The sequence below is a fragment of the Odocoileus virginianus genome, chromosome 9 (genome assembly GCF_023699985.2).
Source record: "Odocoileus virginianus isolate 20LAN1187 ecotype Illinois chromosome 9, Ovbor_1.2, whole genome shotgun sequence".
NCBI lineage: Eukaryota > Metazoa > Chordata > Mammalia > Artiodactyla > Cervidae > Odocoileus > Odocoileus virginianus.
Window position 1 is genome coordinate 22,957,538 of NC_069682.1, and position 17,668 is coordinate 22,975,205.

Consider the following 17,668-nt stretch of genomic DNA (forward strand, 5'->3'; position numbering starts at 1 on the left):
CCAAGTCTTAGTTGTGGCACACAGGATCTTCCATCTTCATTGTGGCATGTGGGATGTTTTAGTTGCAGCATGTAGAATCTTCTAGTTGTTACATGTGGAATCTAATTCTCCAACCGGGGACTGAACCCAGGCCCCCTGCATTGGAAGCTCAGAGTCTTAGCCACTGGACCACCAGGGAAGTCCCCAAAGATTGCTGTTTTTAAAGACGATTTTGGAGTTTTCAAATCCAGAATGTAAAGTCATGCTGAGTAAGGATTTTAAGGTCAGAATGTCTGAAGAAGAGTTTGAGATCTGTGGTGCCAACTTGCTGAAAGGGTTAGCAGTGTGGATAGCTTCAGAGCTACGTAAAGTGATGGTCTGGGGTGTGGCAGACAGGAGGCCAGCTTTCTGTGCTGAAGTCACCCAAGGGTGTGAGGGAATTTCCTGAGTGCTGATAGGGACCTGAAGGATGAGTAATGCAGAACTCAGAAGCAGGGGAGATGCGGAGGGTTCGGACAGATGACGGATTGAAGTGATAAAGGGAAAGCAGAAGAGCCCTAGTCTCCTTTCTCCATGAGCAGAGGGCAGGGGAGAGACAGCAGCCTTCAACATCAGGGTTGTAGATAGCACTTCTTCGTGGCCTTCTGTGTGCCCAGTCTTCCTCCTCTAAGGACTAAGGATGCAAACAAAGATACACGACATGGTCAGTACCCCTAAGGAGCATGTTGTGGTACCCAGACAGTACCATGACCTCCGAGATACTCACAGGTACATGCCACGGTGGCCCCACTCAGATATCACCAACTCCATCAGTGTCCTGAATAAATCTAGGTGTTTCCATGACAAGTTTTATTTACTGGGCATTTTTGGAAGAACGTCTTCAGTTACCGGCTCTTTCACTAAAAGGTTAACATTAGGCAGAAGAACTGAGTTCATGGCTCAGAGTCCTTTATTTAAAGCTTTACCACAACTTCAGGTCATTTGAATTCCAGTGCTCTGTTGACCTCCTCTAAAAGCAGTGTCTTTAATAACTCTGCTATTTTTTTCCTCTCATGCCAAAGCATCAGGGCATGAACAAACAAGGGCACAGCCTTGCTTTAAACCAGTTCACTCTTTGGTTCTGGAATGCGCTGTTGGCACTGCCAAGATGAAAGGGTTTTCATCTTGGGATGAAAGGTTTTCTTGGGAGCCCTTAGATTGCTCCCAAGAAGAAACAGTGGGCTTTGCGAGAAGAAGGTGTTGCTAAGGACGATTATGCCTGATCCACTGCTGTGACTGCAGCGGCTCACATGGCACCCACCACATACTGAGTGCCCAGGAATGTTTGGTGGTGACTCATTGACCACTTATAACTTTCTGGGGGGAGAGAGATAACAAGGAATGAGCAGGAACCAGAAAAAAAAATCATAAAATACTAGAGCTAGAAGTGAACAGAGAACCACCTAGTTAGTAATCTCAGAAAGCCAGCGCTGGTTACTGCAGTTGATACTGAGTATCCTGTACCACCAGGTTCCAAGGTTAGTAGCTGGTTGCCAAGGTGAATGCAGACTGGGAGTTTAGGCACATCAGCTTGGTAGGCTGGTATCAGCCAGCTCCCGACACTTTTTTTGGATATTTAAAAACATATCCTTAAGGATTCATTATAGGGGAATTACCTGTCTCATACTACTTGGTTTTTAATAGCCATTCATTTACCTAGATGCACAATGATAAAGACTTACTTCAGGCTTAACGAGGCCTCGGTCAGTCCAAAGACAAGTCCCCAGTCACAAAACGTTGAATCAAAAACTTGTATGAATGGATATGCTCATTAAAAATATCTCCCCAGATGCAGATTTTTTTCCCCCCTTCCCTAGACTCTACAGAGACCAGACCACGAGCAGTCTGTGTTTTGCTCCGTCTTCACAGACGTGGGACTTGCAGGAAGGCTGGTTGTAGCAGCAGGAATTTAATACTGAGATCAGCACTTTCTCTGGATTGGATTTGAATTTTTTATTAATATTATGCTTGAGCCCCGAGAAGATTCATTGAGCCAAGCTGACTTATAACACTAAATGACTAGTTAACCGTACATACTAATCACATAAATATGGTTTATGGAATGAAATAAAATGGTCTATGAAATCACTTTTAAGCCATCTTTTCAACAGTAATTATACCCACCCTGGAATACCTTAAACCAAGCAATATTGGCAAGAATTAGCTTGAACATCTTTAATATTCTAATGATTATCATACAAAATTGCCACTGCAGTGAAATGACAGGGTTGTTTTAATTTCTCTTCTTCCACTGCATTTCTCTTTCTTCCCCCTTTCACATTTAAAACATACTTCATAACATTTCATCATGAGAGAAGGCTGCCGAAGTTTCCAGTTGCTGTAATTTAGTTAAACCATAAAATTGTTTCCAGATTACCAGCCATGAAATGGAAAGACAATCTTATTTATGAATTTATAAATCAGATAATCTCCTTCAAATGAATCCTGAAACCAGAAACACTTTGATGATTAAACAGGAGGGAAAAAGTTTTCTCATTACCATGTGTCAAAAGAATTGTATTTTTGCAAAGTGGTTTTGGCCGAGACAGTGGAACACGCATGTGCAGTCCGTGTACACAGCGCCTGGGGCCTGCACTGTCTCCTGGGCACGGGGAGAGAATCGCTCCCTCCTTGGCCGTCAAGCTCAAGTGTTCCGAGCTCTCCATGTTCTGATAGATCTTATCTCCTTCCTGGTGACCCCACTGGTGACATAACCTGGAAGAGGCCACCCAAGGAGCTTCCAGTCCTGTCCTCAAAGATGCAAACAGAAGAACAAGTATGTGAGTATCTGGACTGAACACAGGGTTTTCGCTCCAAAACATCTAGACCCTCATCCCAGGCAGGTCTGCAGGCTCCGTCCACGTCAGTCCTAGAAGTCAGGAGAGTGGCGTGCTGTTCAGGGGTTTCTTTCTCTTCACCCTAAAAGCATTGTCTGGGGTAAGAACGGTGAGAGGCCGAGTACAACTGCGCCACGGAGGATGCCAAAGGCATGGAGGAAGCCCTGTGGGTGCCTCTCTGAGAGGACTCATCTGTGCCGTACCATCCTGCAGTTCTCACCATGGTGATGAATCTGCTGAAGATCAAAGTCCTGAGTCTGGGTTGATTCTGGTGATTTGTTAAACCAGGTCATGATAGCTGGGGACCAGAGAGGGACCAGAGAGAACACTGATGTAGCCCTAATCAGCTACACTGTGCCTAGGCCAGCACTGGAATCCATCTGCCCTTTCTCTCTCCCACAGACTCCTGCTTATTCTCTGTAGCTGTGGACTTACCTACTGCTCACATCTCTTGATATTATTGTCTCCTGGGGGCAGTTAGTTTGTCACCATGCCTTTGTATCCTGCACTCCAGCTTCAGAGAATCAATTAAGCCTCTTCCTAACCAAAAGAATGTCCTGCCACTTTGTAAAAATATATATTTAATTACTTCGCTGCATTGGGTCTTAGTCATGGCAGGTGCGGCATGCCGACCCTCTGAGTTCTGGCATATGTGATCTAGTTCCCATGCTGGCTCTTAGCATATGGGATCTAGTTCCCAGACCAGGGATTGAACTTGGGCCCCCTGTGTTGGGAACATGGAGTCTTAGCCTCTGGACCACGATGGAAGTCCCTGCTTTCCCACTTGAAAAGAAAAGAAACCCTTTGCGTTTGTCTAGGATTGAATAAGAGGGGTAAACTAGTGCCTCTCAAGGTAGTTCTGAGAGCACCCCTGCTCTAAGGGTCATGAGTTTGGCTTCCAGCATTACCATGGGAAGACTGGGGATTCTGAACAATGTCCACCCAGAATGCATGTGTGTGTATGCCCCACACTTGGAGATCAGCTACCACCCCATCAGTCCTAAGGTGCTGTGCAACTTGGGTCCGATAAACTTGGGATCGCCAGTGAGTATTTATTAACCTGTTTTCTTTCTTTTTCTTTTTCTATTTATTAACTATTTATTTGACCGTGTCAGGGTCATAGTTGCCACTCGCGGGAGCGCCACTGCATCATGTGGGATCTTTTGTTGCAGCCCCTGGACTCCCTAGTTGTGGTGCGTGAGCTTAGCTGCTCCATAGCAGGTGGGATCTTAGTTCCCCAACCAGCGATCGAACCTGCATCCCTTGCATTTGCAAGGCGGATTCTTAACTATTGGACCACCAGGGAAGTCCCTAACCTGCTTTCTTGAGTGGGATTTCTTACTAATTTTCCTCTTTGCCCCATGCACAGCTTTATGACAGACAGGACGCTGAGAACACACACATAACTGAAAATGCTCACAAGCTCAGAGGTTTAAAACACTTGGAAAGTCACTCCAGGTAGACGCATATCTCTGCTCGCTGAGAGAGATCCTACTACTACTATTCTCACCCTCTGGCCCCACCCCATGGTGGGTTGACAACCATTAATCCTCCAGACTGCATGACTTACATCCTAGAAACTCAATATTGTGACACAACCATTCATTTTAAACTAAAGAAAAAATTGCATGGAATTCTGAAGTCAGAAGCTTGTAATTGTGAAATGAATCTCAGTGTTTTCTACATCACTGAGGGTTATATTCCAAAGGCAAAGTGCAAAGCCAAAAAACTGTATGAGCAAAATTACTCTTGAAGATCCTATTACTTCCCTTGAAGTTCAAGGTACAGATGTAGCATCTCTTGTGAAGTGCAACATAACCAGTTGTTTTAAGTGAAAGAACGGACCCCCATGACCTTTTCCGTTGGGTACCAGATAAAGTGGTTGACTTGTGTTTAAAAGCCAGTGTCTGAATGTGCAGTTTGTCACCCAGGAACCTTTACCACTGCTCACACTCCAGGAGGCCCGTGGGACTGAGACACCCCCCACCCCCAGAGAAGAGTGGGGGCTGCTTCTCTGTCTCAGGCTGGGCTTTGACACTTCCTGATGAGGGTACGATGGTAGTCCAGGCAGCCACACTGTTCTAGTTCTTCTTCTGTCTTTTACTCTCTTGAACTACTGAGCACGAAGAACTGAATTTGTGTGCCGTGCCTTGTGTGATGGCTCCGTCCTTAGCACAGGTCGCTCTGTGGTGGAACTCTGTAATGTGTTGGAAATAACGGTGATAGTTCCATGACACTGTTGTTGCTCTGACCATACAGAAATGTGAGCCTGTTTTGGAAGCCAAATGAATCGTGTGTAGCCTTGGAGAGCCTTGAACAGAGAGGTGTGGTGTCTGTGCATGATTTAAAAACTGAGAACTGTTTTCATTCGTGTCTTGAGATGACCAAGTTGGTGGGGGTAATTGTTTCCCTGCTGAATCCGTAAAAGCCCTCTGATTCCTATGGCATCGATTTGAGGACCCTCTGCCTTCTAGTGTGAAGACATTGATTTCAATCACACTTTCCCGTGCTCTCAAGAGACGGTTACTTGTGTACTCTTGGGCTGTGCAGCAGGTCCTACACCGGGCACACAACAAGCGTCTCCATCATTCACAGCAAAATCGGCAACCTCGGAACGAGCACAGCTTGAAAGTGTGTGTTCCTGGCCCACTCCCTCCCCCGACTGGCCTGGGACCCCTCTGGTGCAGAGGACTAATAAATAGCAAAAGCAGGGCAGGAAGGCTCAAAAACACAAAGATGCACAAAGAGAATTATTTCCAAGGGAGAAGCTTTTCTGTTCTCCATGAGGCCTCTGCCGATCTCTCCAGGGTCTTTTTAGTAAGATCATTGGGTCAGTACTCATCTCTGACCATCAAATCTCAAACTCGGTGGGGATTTGCAGGCTTGTTGGTTTCTGCAAGCCAGGTGGGGCTGAACTTTGGAGGCCTGCTCGGTGGAGGTTGAACCTTTATAACCCTCAGATGATCACTGCCCTCGACAAACTAGTCCGAAAGTCAACAGAGCTTTAACAAACAATTCTCTTGTTTTACAGAGAGAGAATGCAAGCCATGGAGAAACAGATTGCCAGTTTAACTGGCCTTGTTCAATCTGCGCTTTTTAAAGGGCCCCTTACAAGTAATAGCAAAGATGCCTCTAGGTAAAAAGAAGAAAGCAACCTGATTCAAAATTAATTCAATCTGTTTCTCTTTAATGATTAAGATCATTCATTCATTCCAATCGTTTTCTTGTAATCATTTCAAGGCTGAAAATATCCACGTCTCTATGAATCATGGTTTGTTTGTTTGTCTGTCTGTTTCCGGTAATTCTTGGTCGAAGGTAACACTTTGGTCCAAGAAGGGTAAATGGGCTTCCCAGTGCATGTGGCTTTGTGGACCACTGCGCAGTGCCTGCCACCGCCCTCTGCACATCTCCACACCCTCCATCAGCTGAAAGTCATGAGTGCGCCTCCGCTGCACCCCTGGGAAGCCTTTTCCATTCCGGCCAAAAGTGGTGCCGATGCTGGAATACCTTCATTGCTTAATACCATCACTAGCTGCTGCTGATTGCTTGGAATAGTGAATGGAAGCAGGGAAGAAAAGCATTTTGGAAACTACAGAGCTGACTCTCTTTTTCTTTCCTTCAGCGAGAAAATGATGAAAACCACAGCCAGTAAGAACCAAACAGATGGTGCAGGTAAGTGTTCTTCAGACCCACAGGAGGTCTGGGAGCTGTCTTGGATGGGGTGGTTTGCTTCTAGACCTATTAACCTCTCCCTACGTCACCTGTGTAATTAATTCGAGGTGGGGTTTGGGACTAAGCCATTTCGTCCTCTCCCTTCCATCTTCAGTTATTCACTTCCTCATTCATTTATTCATTGATGAGGTTCTATACTCTACAAATACTTATGTGCCTGGGACTGGGTAAGGACAGTGGGCAACCTAGGACAGGGCTGCCTACCCACTAATCCAGTGCAGAAAATGGATCTGGGACAGATCATTGTATGATGAAAAGTGAAAGTGAAAGTCGCTCAGTTGTGTCTAACTCTTTGCCACCCCATGGTCTATGCAGTCCATGGAGTTCTCCAGGCCAGAATACTGGAGTGGGTAGCCTATCCCTTCTCCAGCAGATCTTCCCAACCCAGGGATCGAACCCAGGTCTCCTGCATTGCAGGCGGATTCTTTTCCTGCTGAGTCCCCAGGGAAGCCCAAGAATCAAACCAGTGTCTAAACATTAAGAAAAAGTACAGGATATACAGACAAGCAATAATAAAAACACAATGGTCCAGAACCTGTGGGATGACATACCATCTGCTGTTGCTTTCATCCTTGGTTCATATCCCTGAGGACAGGGCAGCTGGATTGTACTTGGCATCATGAGTTTCCCAACAAAAAATAATGGAAAGCTGATACATAAAATTCAGACCCTTAAAAAAAAGTAACTTGTTTTTTTTTAAATCAAGAAGAGAAAATCATTGGCTTCATAATTGGCTTGATATAATTATGTAGGGTCATCTACTGGATATTCAACAAAGTAAATTTTAAAAAGCAGGATGAATGTTTAACCATCAGGGCTAGCCTTGACCAGGGCCATTTCTCTGGGGGAAGTAACACAAACTGAAGCCAAAAGGATGAGGAGGGAAAGGAAGAGACACCCAGGCAGAGAGCAAAGCATGTACAGGTGCCATGGTGAGCAATTTTGATATTATTCTAAATGCACAGGGAAGGCAGTAGAAGGTTCTGCACTGGGGAAGGGCCTCAGCGCAGCAGCAGGATGTGACCGGATAAGAAAACAGAATGAGCTGATAGGGAGCCCACAGGGGTCAAGGCAGGAGAAGGTGTACTTGGAACAAGGTCTGCTTTTAAACGCCAGCACTCCCCCAAAGGCCTGACTCTGCTATCTCAGACCGTGAAGAATCTGCCTACAATGCAGGAGACCCAGGTTCAATCCCTGGGTCGGGAAGATCCCCTGGAGAAGGGAATGGTTACCCACTCCAGTATTCTTGCCTGAAGAATCCCATGGACAGTCTATGGGGTCACACAGAGTTGGACACAACTGAGTGACTAACACTTTCACTCCCCCCAAAAAGGCCCCAGCTATATTCCCTGTTGACTTCACTAGTATCCGGGTATACATATGCATTTTTATAATAGAAAATGTGCATTTCTGGTGGTCTGGCCTCATTTGATCTCTTTTTTTTCCCCCAATATTTACTTACTCATTAGTTTGGCTGCACCAGGTCTTAGCTGTGGCATGTGGGATCTTTTTAGTTGCAGTATGTAGGAACTCTTAGTTGCGGCATGTGGGATCTAGTCCTCTCCAGGGATTGAACCTGGGTCCCCTGCATTGGCAGCATGGAGTCTCAGCCACTGGACCGCCAGGGAAGTCCCTGTCCATGTATACTTGATATCCATCTTATCCTGCAGGCTCAAGGAGGGCCTCTCTCAAGAACATGGTGTCTTCCTTTCCCTTGGGTTAGAAATAGACATCATTACCAGGGACACATCTGGCTGTTGAATTACTCAAGAAGCACATGGCACGTTGGCTGAAACCGCTAACGGGGGGGAAGCCACAGAGGGTGTTAGTGCCACATGGCAGAATGGACAGAACTGGGGCCTTATGTTGAGATGTCTGCTGGTCCTGATTCTGCCCTAGCCCAGTTCAGGCTCTTCAGCTCTAAAGCCAGCAGGGCTGTTCTTCTTCCAGCATTCCCAGTCCTCACAGAGATTGGTTGCTTTGCTTAGAAATCAACCAACGACCTTGACTGCAGCCAGAGAATTGTTTTGTGGCAACTGCTGAGCTTGTCTTCAGAGCACCTGCCAGTTTGCTTGGGAGATATTTATTCACTTATTTTCTGATTATAAACCTATGGGGGGAAAAGGCACCAACTGACCTTGCAGAAACGGAGAGCAGATGGGTGGTTGCCTGTGGGTGGGGGACATAGAAGATTTTGGTCAAAAAGGACCAGCTTCCAGTTAGAGGATGAATAAGTTCTCACATACTGTGTGGTGATTGTAGATAACAGTATTGAACTGGGCACTTGAAAGTTGCCAAGAGAACAGATCTTAAATGTTCTCACCCCAAGAAAGACATGGTAATTATGTGACAGGATGAACATAACGTTTTTGATAGGTAATAATCCTATGGCCATGCATTAACTGTGTCAAGCTGACACATTGTACACCTTAAAGTTACACAGTATTGTATGTCTGTTACATCTAATAAAGTCAGGTGCTACCATTAAACAGACACTGAAACATTCTGTTCCTCTGGCTTCTATTCTAGAAATGATTTAATATCCACTACCACTGTAATCAATGTGTACATGCTGTTTTGTATCCTTCTTTATGGAATTTCCCTTTTGGGGTGTGTGTGTGTGTGTTAGTTGCTCAGTTGGGGTGTGTGTGTGTGTGTTAGTTGCTCAGTTGGGGGGTGTGTGTGTGTGTGTTAGTTGCTCAGTTGGGGTGTGTGTGTGTGTGTTAGTTGCTCAGTTGGGGTGTGTGTGTGTGTGTTAGTTGCTCAGTTGGGGTGTGTGTGTGTGTGTGTGTGTGTGTTAGTTGCTCAGCTGGGGTGGGTGGGGGTGTGTGTGTGTGTGTTAGCCACTCAGTAGTGTCTGACTTTATGACTCCATGGACTGTGGCCCGCCAGGCTCCTCTGTCCGTGGAACTTTACAGGCAGGAATGAATGGGTTGCCAGTTCCTCCACCAGGGGATCTTCCCAACCCTGGGATTGAACCTGCATCTCTTGCATTGGCAGACAGATTCTTTTACCACCACGCCACTGGGATGAAATAATAATAATAGGAAGCATTTAGTGAGTGTTTCCTATGTACCAGGCAATATTTATTCTGAGCGCATTTCTATGCCTGAACTTGTTAACCCCTGACGCAGCCTCATGGGATAGGTACACTCATGATTCCCATGTTCCAGATGAGGAAACTGAACACACATTCATACACACGTGACACATGTCAACATGCTCCACCAGCCTGTCCTGATGTCTCATCCTTTTGTGTTAAGGTGCCCCAGTCCCTTTAAAGAAAGGTGGTTTCGTTTCTTTGTTTTGAACGTTTTTGCCAGTGTCTTTTTTGAAGCATGAGGGAAGGAGCAGGTGTTATTTCTTCAGAATGCATTTCCCAGAGTGGAATCAATGAGTCCGAAGGGACGAGCAGCTGAGGAGCACTGGCGACACACCGCCAGCTTTCTCCTCTGAAAGGCTGAGCCAATTTGCGATGCCATCGGCAACACGCACATGGGTTTGCTCCTCTGCGTCTCTGCAGAGTTTGGCCTTTCTCATTGTGATGTGTCAGGGCTACCTGTGGTCCACAGGGCTTTCGTTGCCATAGCAGCCTTGTATGGTGTGCAAAATAAATTAATTCTTCTGGAACCCTAGGAGGTCAGTGACAAGACAGGAAGTGTTATCCCTGTTCTGTAGACAAGTACACGGAATTCTGTAGTGAGTCAAGGAGCTCGTTGGGTCAAGGGTACCTGAAAAAGGGAAGCCCAGACTTCCTGTTACTTTAGGAATATCTGGTTTACCGTGGGTATAAAAGAACAGAAGGAACCTCCCTTTTCAAAGTCATAACCTGTGTTTTATAGTGTATTACATCGTTTAAACACATAACCCTGTAAGGAAGATGTTAGCCACAGAGCTAGTAAGTTCTCCGCCAGCCTGGCCAACCCTAAACCCATGTTCTTCCTGTTACAACAGCGCACGTTAAGATACACCTCCAGGGAACTTCCCTGGTGGTCCAGGTCCTGGGACTCCATGGTCCCAATGCCGGGGGCCGGGGTTCAATCCCTGGTCGAGGAACTAGATCCCACATGCCACAACCTAAGACCCAGCACAGCCAACTAAATAAATTAAAAAAAAAAAAGATTCTCAGCCAGTCTGGCCAACCCCTAAACCCATGTTCTTCCTGTTACAACAGTCCACATTAAGATACACCTCAGCTGAAGTAAGTTACCCAAGAGCAGACTTGGAAAGAGGGAGAAGGGCCATTGCCTGGACAGGGCTGGGTGTACAGAAGGGAGCGGCCAAGAGTGACCCGCACGCCGACCACCCTCCGCAGACTAGAAAGTGCCCATCCCGCATGTGAGTTCAGAGAGTGGATCCCAGGTCCTGAGGCTCTAGTATGAAGCGGGAACTCATTCACCACTCGGGGTCCCCGCCCACCAGACCCAGCTCCAGCCGCAGACTTCAGGGCAGTTGCTTGTAGCTCTCAGCCTGTCACTGCTGCCGCTCCACGTGGGGAGGGGGATCCAGCAGGGGCTCTTCCCGCTCGCTCTGCCCAGAGAAATAATCATTACAGCCCAGCAACCGCAGTGGGGCCCCTTGTGCCAGAAACTGGGTGGAGCAGTCCCTGTGGGTGAATTCCATCATCCTGCACAATCACACCCACACCCATTTTACAGATGAGGAAACTGACAGGAAGAGAGACAGCTAGGACATGGATACTGAGAGTGATTTCTGGGTTTCTGGTTTAAATACCTGAGTGGATAATAGGGCCACTGGCTAAAATTAGTTCAAGAGAGACAGAAAGAGGTTTTGGGGGGTGAAACAGGTAGAAATAATGAATTTGACCTGCTTGTGGAAAGGTCCTGAAGAGACGGTAAGGTCTGGGGATGTGGCTGAATCGTGTGCTGGAGGCAGAGGTGTGGGGGACCTTGGCAGGTGGTGGTCATGGAAGTGACCTCCTTGAAACCATGTCCAGTGAGAGGAGAAGCAGGCCAGGATGCAGAAGGCTGGCCGAGGAAGAAATTAAGAAAGAGGCTGACCAAGACAGGGCAGGGAAGAAGACAAGGGCAAGGAAAGTTTCAAAGTTCCTGAGAAAGAAAAGAAGTGACTGACAAAGCCCAGCGTCACATCAGGGTGCTGTTGTGGCAACCCAGAGTCTACTGGGTTGACAGCTGACTACTGGCCACCGTATTTATTTTATTACTTGTTTATATTTGGCTGTGCTGGGTTTTCGTTGCTGCACGCGGGCTTTCTGTGGTTGCAGTGAACGGGAGCGGCTCTTCGTTGCGGTGTGAGGGCTTCTCACTGCGGTGGCTTCTTGTTGTGGAGCATAGGCTCGAGGGCACGCGAGCCCAGTTAATTGTGGCGCATGGCCTGTGTCACCCTGCAGCGTGAGGGGCCTCTCCAGAGCAGGGATTGAACCCCGGCAGGTGGGTTCTTAACCACTGAACCACCAGGGAAGTCCCATTGGCCATTTTATAAAGGGCCAATGCAGTGAATGATGGTTACGGAAGCCAGGTTTAGTGGATTGAGAGGTTACAGATGAGGAAGTTTTATAAATAAGCGTGAGAAGCTTGGTTCTGAAAGGTATTTTTAAAGCCAGTTATCAGGGTTCAGCTCTCACAGATGGTAGGTAAACTTGGGCCTCTCCTCTGTGGAGGATGGCAGTGAGGTGTGCTGGTGCCCTCAGAATAGAAGAGGAGAAGCATGATCGTGGAAGGAATATGTGTCTTCGTTTGGCTGAGGAACTCTCAGGACAGTTCTCATTGTGGAACAGGAGTAACTGGCTATAGTGCAGTGTCATTTCTGTTGGAGAAATACTTTGAGGATGTCGTTGTCGTTATTTGTACAAATGACGTTGTGTGGTGTGTGTGCATGTACACATGCATCTATGCTTGAGGATATGGAGTGATGATCCCTTGACTGATTTAAAGACTTCCAATTCATTGTCTTCCCTTCAGAATACTTGGTCTTAGAGGCGCTGTGTTAACTTAGTCAAGCTGTTATTGTTGAAAATGTTACTGGATGTCCTTTCACTGAGGACCTTCACAGTTAGAGAACACTCTCTGGAGTAACTGCAGAGATAGCAAATCTTACTCTTGTAAAAACTGTTTGTTAATTTGGCTGCTCCAGGTCTTAGTTGCGGCACACGGGATCTTTGATCTTCATTGTGACACAAGAACTCTTAGTTGCGTGGCCCGTGGGCTCTAGTTCCCTGACCAGCAGTCAAACCCGGGCCCCATACATTGGGAGCAGAGTCTTAACCACTGCACCCCCAGGGAAGTTCCCTATCTTGCTCTTTCAAGGGGGATTTTCCATCTGGAGGGGAAGTGGTCAAAAGTTAGCCCAACTTTTGTTGGTGATGACACGAGGGACCGGTTTGGCTCATAAAGGTAACAGAAAGCTCGCTGTCTGTCTGCTGGGCTCCTTTGTTAATCCTTAAAAGGCTTCCCATCTGTTCCCCCGACTTCTCAAGGGGACTGTGAGAGCTGGGAGATGGGTTCTGTTAGGACGGGCACACAGGGATGAGGGATGTGGTGCTCCATCAGCTCTGAACTGGCGTTGCTGAGGCCAAGCAAGCAGGAGGCCACTGTGGAGGCACCTCCATGCCCACTGGCACACCGCCCATGGCCCATGGCCGCCCATGGAGGCTCACGGGGCAGTGTGTCCTGGGGAAGGAGAGGAGATGGACGGAGGGGCCACTGTGCTCTAAGCACTCCAGGCACACACGGAGCAGCAAGCGGGCTCTGCCGAGCGAAGGCAGCCTGGGCTGGGCACACCTTCTGCTTCCTCCCTTCCAGGAAGGAGGGCTGAACAGCGCCTCCAGGGGTGGGTGGGTGTGTGTGTCTGTGTCTGTGTGTGTGTCTGTGTGTTGTGGATTCCTTGTCTACTCTCTACGTGAAGCCTGTTCCACTGAACTGCATTGTCGTAAACAGGAAATAGCATAGCATCTCCTTTTGATTCCCACACCTTGCTGATCCTGTGTTACTGGGGATCCGTTAGGGGTCACTTTGGTTTTTTTTGGCCGTGCCACTCAGCATGTGGGATCTTAATTCCCTGACCAGAGATTGAACTCTCGCACCCTGCATTGCAAGCTCGGAATCTCAACTACAGGACCACCAAGGAAGTCCCTTGGGGGCATTTTTGAAGCAAGCTTGCTCAAATCAGGCCCTTCCTAAATGGACTTAGGAACTACAAGAGGATGATTTAAGTTGGACTCAGGGAGCAAAAAATTATGGCAGTGGCAAAACTGTTCAGGAAGAGTTTCTGTCTGCTGCCTTTTTTTGGTTGTTCTCCCAAAGAATATTAGCATCAAGCCTGATTTCCTCACTAAAGGAGATGTGTGCAGAGGGCCTGCTGCTTTTAGTCAGGAAATTCCAAGCGACTCAGGAGAGTACCCAGTCCTTATTAGCTTTCCCCCTGCCAAATCTCTGACCAGAACTAAGTGGGTCTTCTTGGAATATATCTGCCTATAGGAACAGTCACATGAGTACCCTGTTAGGACCCAGAGGTCTAAATTATTAATATTTTTTTCTATTATAAAATTGTAGGAACTTCCCTGATGGTCCGGTGGTTAGGACCCTGTGCATCCATTGCAGGGGGCATTGGTTCCATACCTGGTCAGGGAACTAAGATCCCACATGCCGTATGGTGAGGCCAATAAATAAGATACACAGACAGGCAGCTAGCTTCTTTAACATGGCATCATGCTCCACCTACCGCCCTGCGATCTGCCTTCTTACAGCACCAAACTTCTAGAACATGACTTCTCCAGGCTGCGTACTATAACATTGGATGCACGTTCCCCAATTTATTTAAACCCAATTCCCCCCTTTTTGTCCTTTAGAGAGCCAATATCATTTTAAAGATTTTTTTTTTCCCCCACAATGAGGGAATGGGGATTTTCTGTGTTGGGATGGGACTTGCAGCTTTGACTGACCCTTCCTGGCATCTCAGGGATTTCACTGCTCTTTTTTCCTAGGAACTCCCCAGGTTTCCGGTGGGAAGACTCTCGGCGCCTCAGTGGAGTCCTCGGGGCCGCCCGGCCAGCTGGCGCCTGCCAGCGCCTCCGCGGTCCACGCGAGCCTGCTCGACATGAGGCGGAGCGTGGCCGAGCTCAGGCTGCAGCTGCGGCAGATGCGACAGCTCCAGGTACGGCCCGCGTTCCCCGTGGACGGTCTCCCCTGACACAGGTTCCTCCTCCCGTCCGCCGCCTCCCGCACAGCACCTTGCTGGTGGCGTTCTCTGCGGCATCCTTCTGTAGGGATAACTGAGGGCCAGGATGCAGGCGCCGTGACACCCTGGGCTGCTCTCTCTCTCACGTCATCTTGGTCTAGAGCCTTCCGCCGCAACGACAGTCTGTAGCCACTTCTATAAGCTGCGCGTGCTTCTTACACATGAAAAAACCATTAAGCATCTGTTGTTGTTGTTTTCCTTTTTTTTTTGAGGAGAGCTGGAAGCAGAGGAGCCCCGTGGTGGAGCGTTCCCACAGCCAGTTAGGACTTCCTGCTTCCTAGGGTTTGGCTTTTGCGCTTCCCCCATGAGCACGTGCAGAGGCGCTGCCGGCAGCTCAGGGGTTTTACAAGGAAAAAAAAAAAAAACTTTGTATTTAGAACTAGGAGTTCAAGCAAGAGGGTGAATTCATAAGGAAAAGGAGCCATCGCCGATGATTTGAGAGAAACATCTGCATTGTTATTTGCATAGTGTGCCTTCCGTAATACTTACCTTACCGTTTCCCATTCTTAGGAATATATGAACTACACGGGAATCAAAGGGCAGGGGAAAATGACCCTTCCTGTCACCAGGCATGGTGACTAAATCCCATAAATCTGACTTGGCGTGGCTGGCCCAGGGTGATAAGGAACTGGGAAGGTGTATCTTTATGAGATCATGTGTCTGCTCTGAGGATCAGCCTCACCCCTCCCTGCCCCTGGTGGCAGGCTGGTGACTGAGGATGTAGTGCTGGCTTAGACGATGCCCAGGCATCCTCCTCAACTTCGAGGAGGCTCGTGGTCCACCAAACGTTAGGAGCGGGGAGTAGCCACAGGTGTGGCATCCTCGGGGGCAGGCAGGCTCCTGTGCGCGAGTCCCCTAAGGAAGGGGCACTCCAAACCCCAGCTGCTCTCACTTCAGCTTGCCATGCGCGAGCCCTCCACTTCCCACTGCCTGAGTAAAGCTAAGACAGTGATTTCCCCTGCCCTCCACCTCCGGGAGAACTAACAGAAGGGAAGGTTAACTTGAGAGCCTGCCCTGAGCCCTATCACAGACCACACAACTCAGCTCGGGTCTCCAAAGGCTAGTTTGGCGCATCCCAAACCCCTCGGACCTCCCACGCAAGTTCACTTCAGTCCTCCCTGAATCATGTCGCCAGGAAGTTCCCCATCCTTTGCATTCACTTTTCCTTGCGTTGCTGTTTTTAAGACACTTCCAGTGAAATGAGGTGTACAGGGTGGCACGATTTACTGCCCGCAGTGAACAGGCAGTAACTCAGCAAGCAAGTGGACGCAGGGCAGTGGCGAGTTGGCACCTCTGATGGACAGTCGCCGCTCCACTCCAGGCAGCCCTTAACCTGGTAAAATGAGTCCAGCATTTCTAGATGTTTCAGTATCTCAAGAGAATCTGGAAATAGAGGTTTTTGTTTTGTTAGTATTTATTTGGCCGCATCAAGTCTTGGGCTTCCCAGGTAAAGAACCCACCTGCCAGTGCAGGAGACCTAAGAGATGCGGGTTCTGTCCCTCCATCAGGAAGATCCCTTGGGGAAGGAAATTGACAACCTACTCCAGTATTCTTGCCTGGAGAATCCCATGGACAGAGGAGCCTGGCTGGCTATAGTCTATGGGGTCACAGAGTCAGACATGACTTAAGTGACTGAGCACGTAGCGAGCATGTCTTAGTTTGGCACATGGGATCTAGTTCCCCAATCAGGGATCAGACCCAGACCCCCTACATTGGGAGCTTGGAGTCTTAGCCACTGGACCAAAGGGAAGTCACAGGACACATAGATGTTTCATATAAAATATCTACGTTCATTCTAAAAATGTTGGAAGGTAATTTAAAATTCATTTCATAATCTGCAGGCCAGAGGGCATGCGTGCAGGCCAGCACACGTGTGAGCTCCTGGGTTCTTTGCTGGTGGTAAGGAGGTTCAGCCTCCGTCTTGCACTGCATCTGCCTTCTACTGCCACCTGCTGATCAAATTGGAAATTGTGCGCTCCTAGACTCAAGAGTCAAACACAACTTGGTGACTAAACATTTGTACCCTCACAAGGAAAAAAAGTCCTAAATGTGTCATTTGCAAGGTGGTTCCTACTGCTTTCAAAAGTGAGCATTTGTTGGTGTGGGGTCAGAGGTGGAATTGCCGTGAAGTGGCAAATCTGATACCCGGGGGCTGTGATGTATGGGGTGGCGGCATCACCCTGCTAGTGGCTGGCCGTGTTTGGTCCTCTGGCCGGGGTGGGGGGCCGGGGAGGGACCTCCCACAACTTGCCACTCCTTGTAACCCTTGAACTGAGGAGGCTCAGCTGCAGAATCATAGCTTCTCAAACAAAGAGGTGCTACAGTCAGTCCCGGGTCGCTATCTTAATTACACAGGTTCCTTAATTGCCCCCGAACTGCTCAGCTTTCCTGGCTTTCAGGGTAAAGAACATGGAGCAGGTGTGCTCTTTTCTTTGTTTAAAAAAAAACAGGTCTTTATTTGGCCACACTGGGTCCTAGTTGCATCACGTGGGATCCTTTGCCACAGTGCATGGACTCTCTAGTGACGCAGGCTCAGTTCTTGCAGCGAGTGGGCTTAGTTGCCCCACAGCATGTGGGATCTTAGTTCCCTGACCAGGGATCGAGCCAGCATCCACTGCATTGCAAGGCAGATTCTTAACCACTGGACCACCAGGGAAGTCCCCAGGTGTACTCCTGAGCTGAGACGCTGGTGCAGTTCTAAAGTGCAGACACTCAGAGAAGGAGAAGCAGAGAAGGAGAAGCATTTTGATCCCTAACCTGGATGCTCTTGTTTCTGCCTCAGTCTTGGCATCCTCTGTGCCTCCATCAGCTTTCAGGGGAGTCTGTTTGAAACCAAACCAGTTTAGAATAACTCAGCCATCTCA

General features: G+C 48.1%; 1 protein-coding gene across 21 annotated transcripts in view; it reads left to right on the plus strand.

Moving 5' to 3' along the window:
* KIAA1217 (KIAA1217 ortholog) overlaps positions 1-17,668 on the plus strand; it is a 521,587-nt gene that overhangs the window by 460,930 nt on the left and 42,989 nt on the right. For 16 of the 21 annotated variants that reach the window (XM_070472065.1, XM_020882318.2, XM_020882316.2 and 13 more), the window contains 3 exons: positions 5,887-5,991; positions 6,478-6,527; positions 14,551-14,720. In XM_070472065.1, coding sequence (XP_070328166.1) covers positions 5,887-5,991; positions 6,478-6,527; positions 14,551-14,720 — 325 coding nt within the window. The remainder of the gene's footprint in view (positions 1-5,886; positions 5,992-6,477; positions 6,528-14,550; positions 14,721-17,668) is intronic. The other 5 variants (XM_020882320.2, XM_020882301.2, XM_020882302.2 and 2 more) reach the window with 1 other exon arrangement.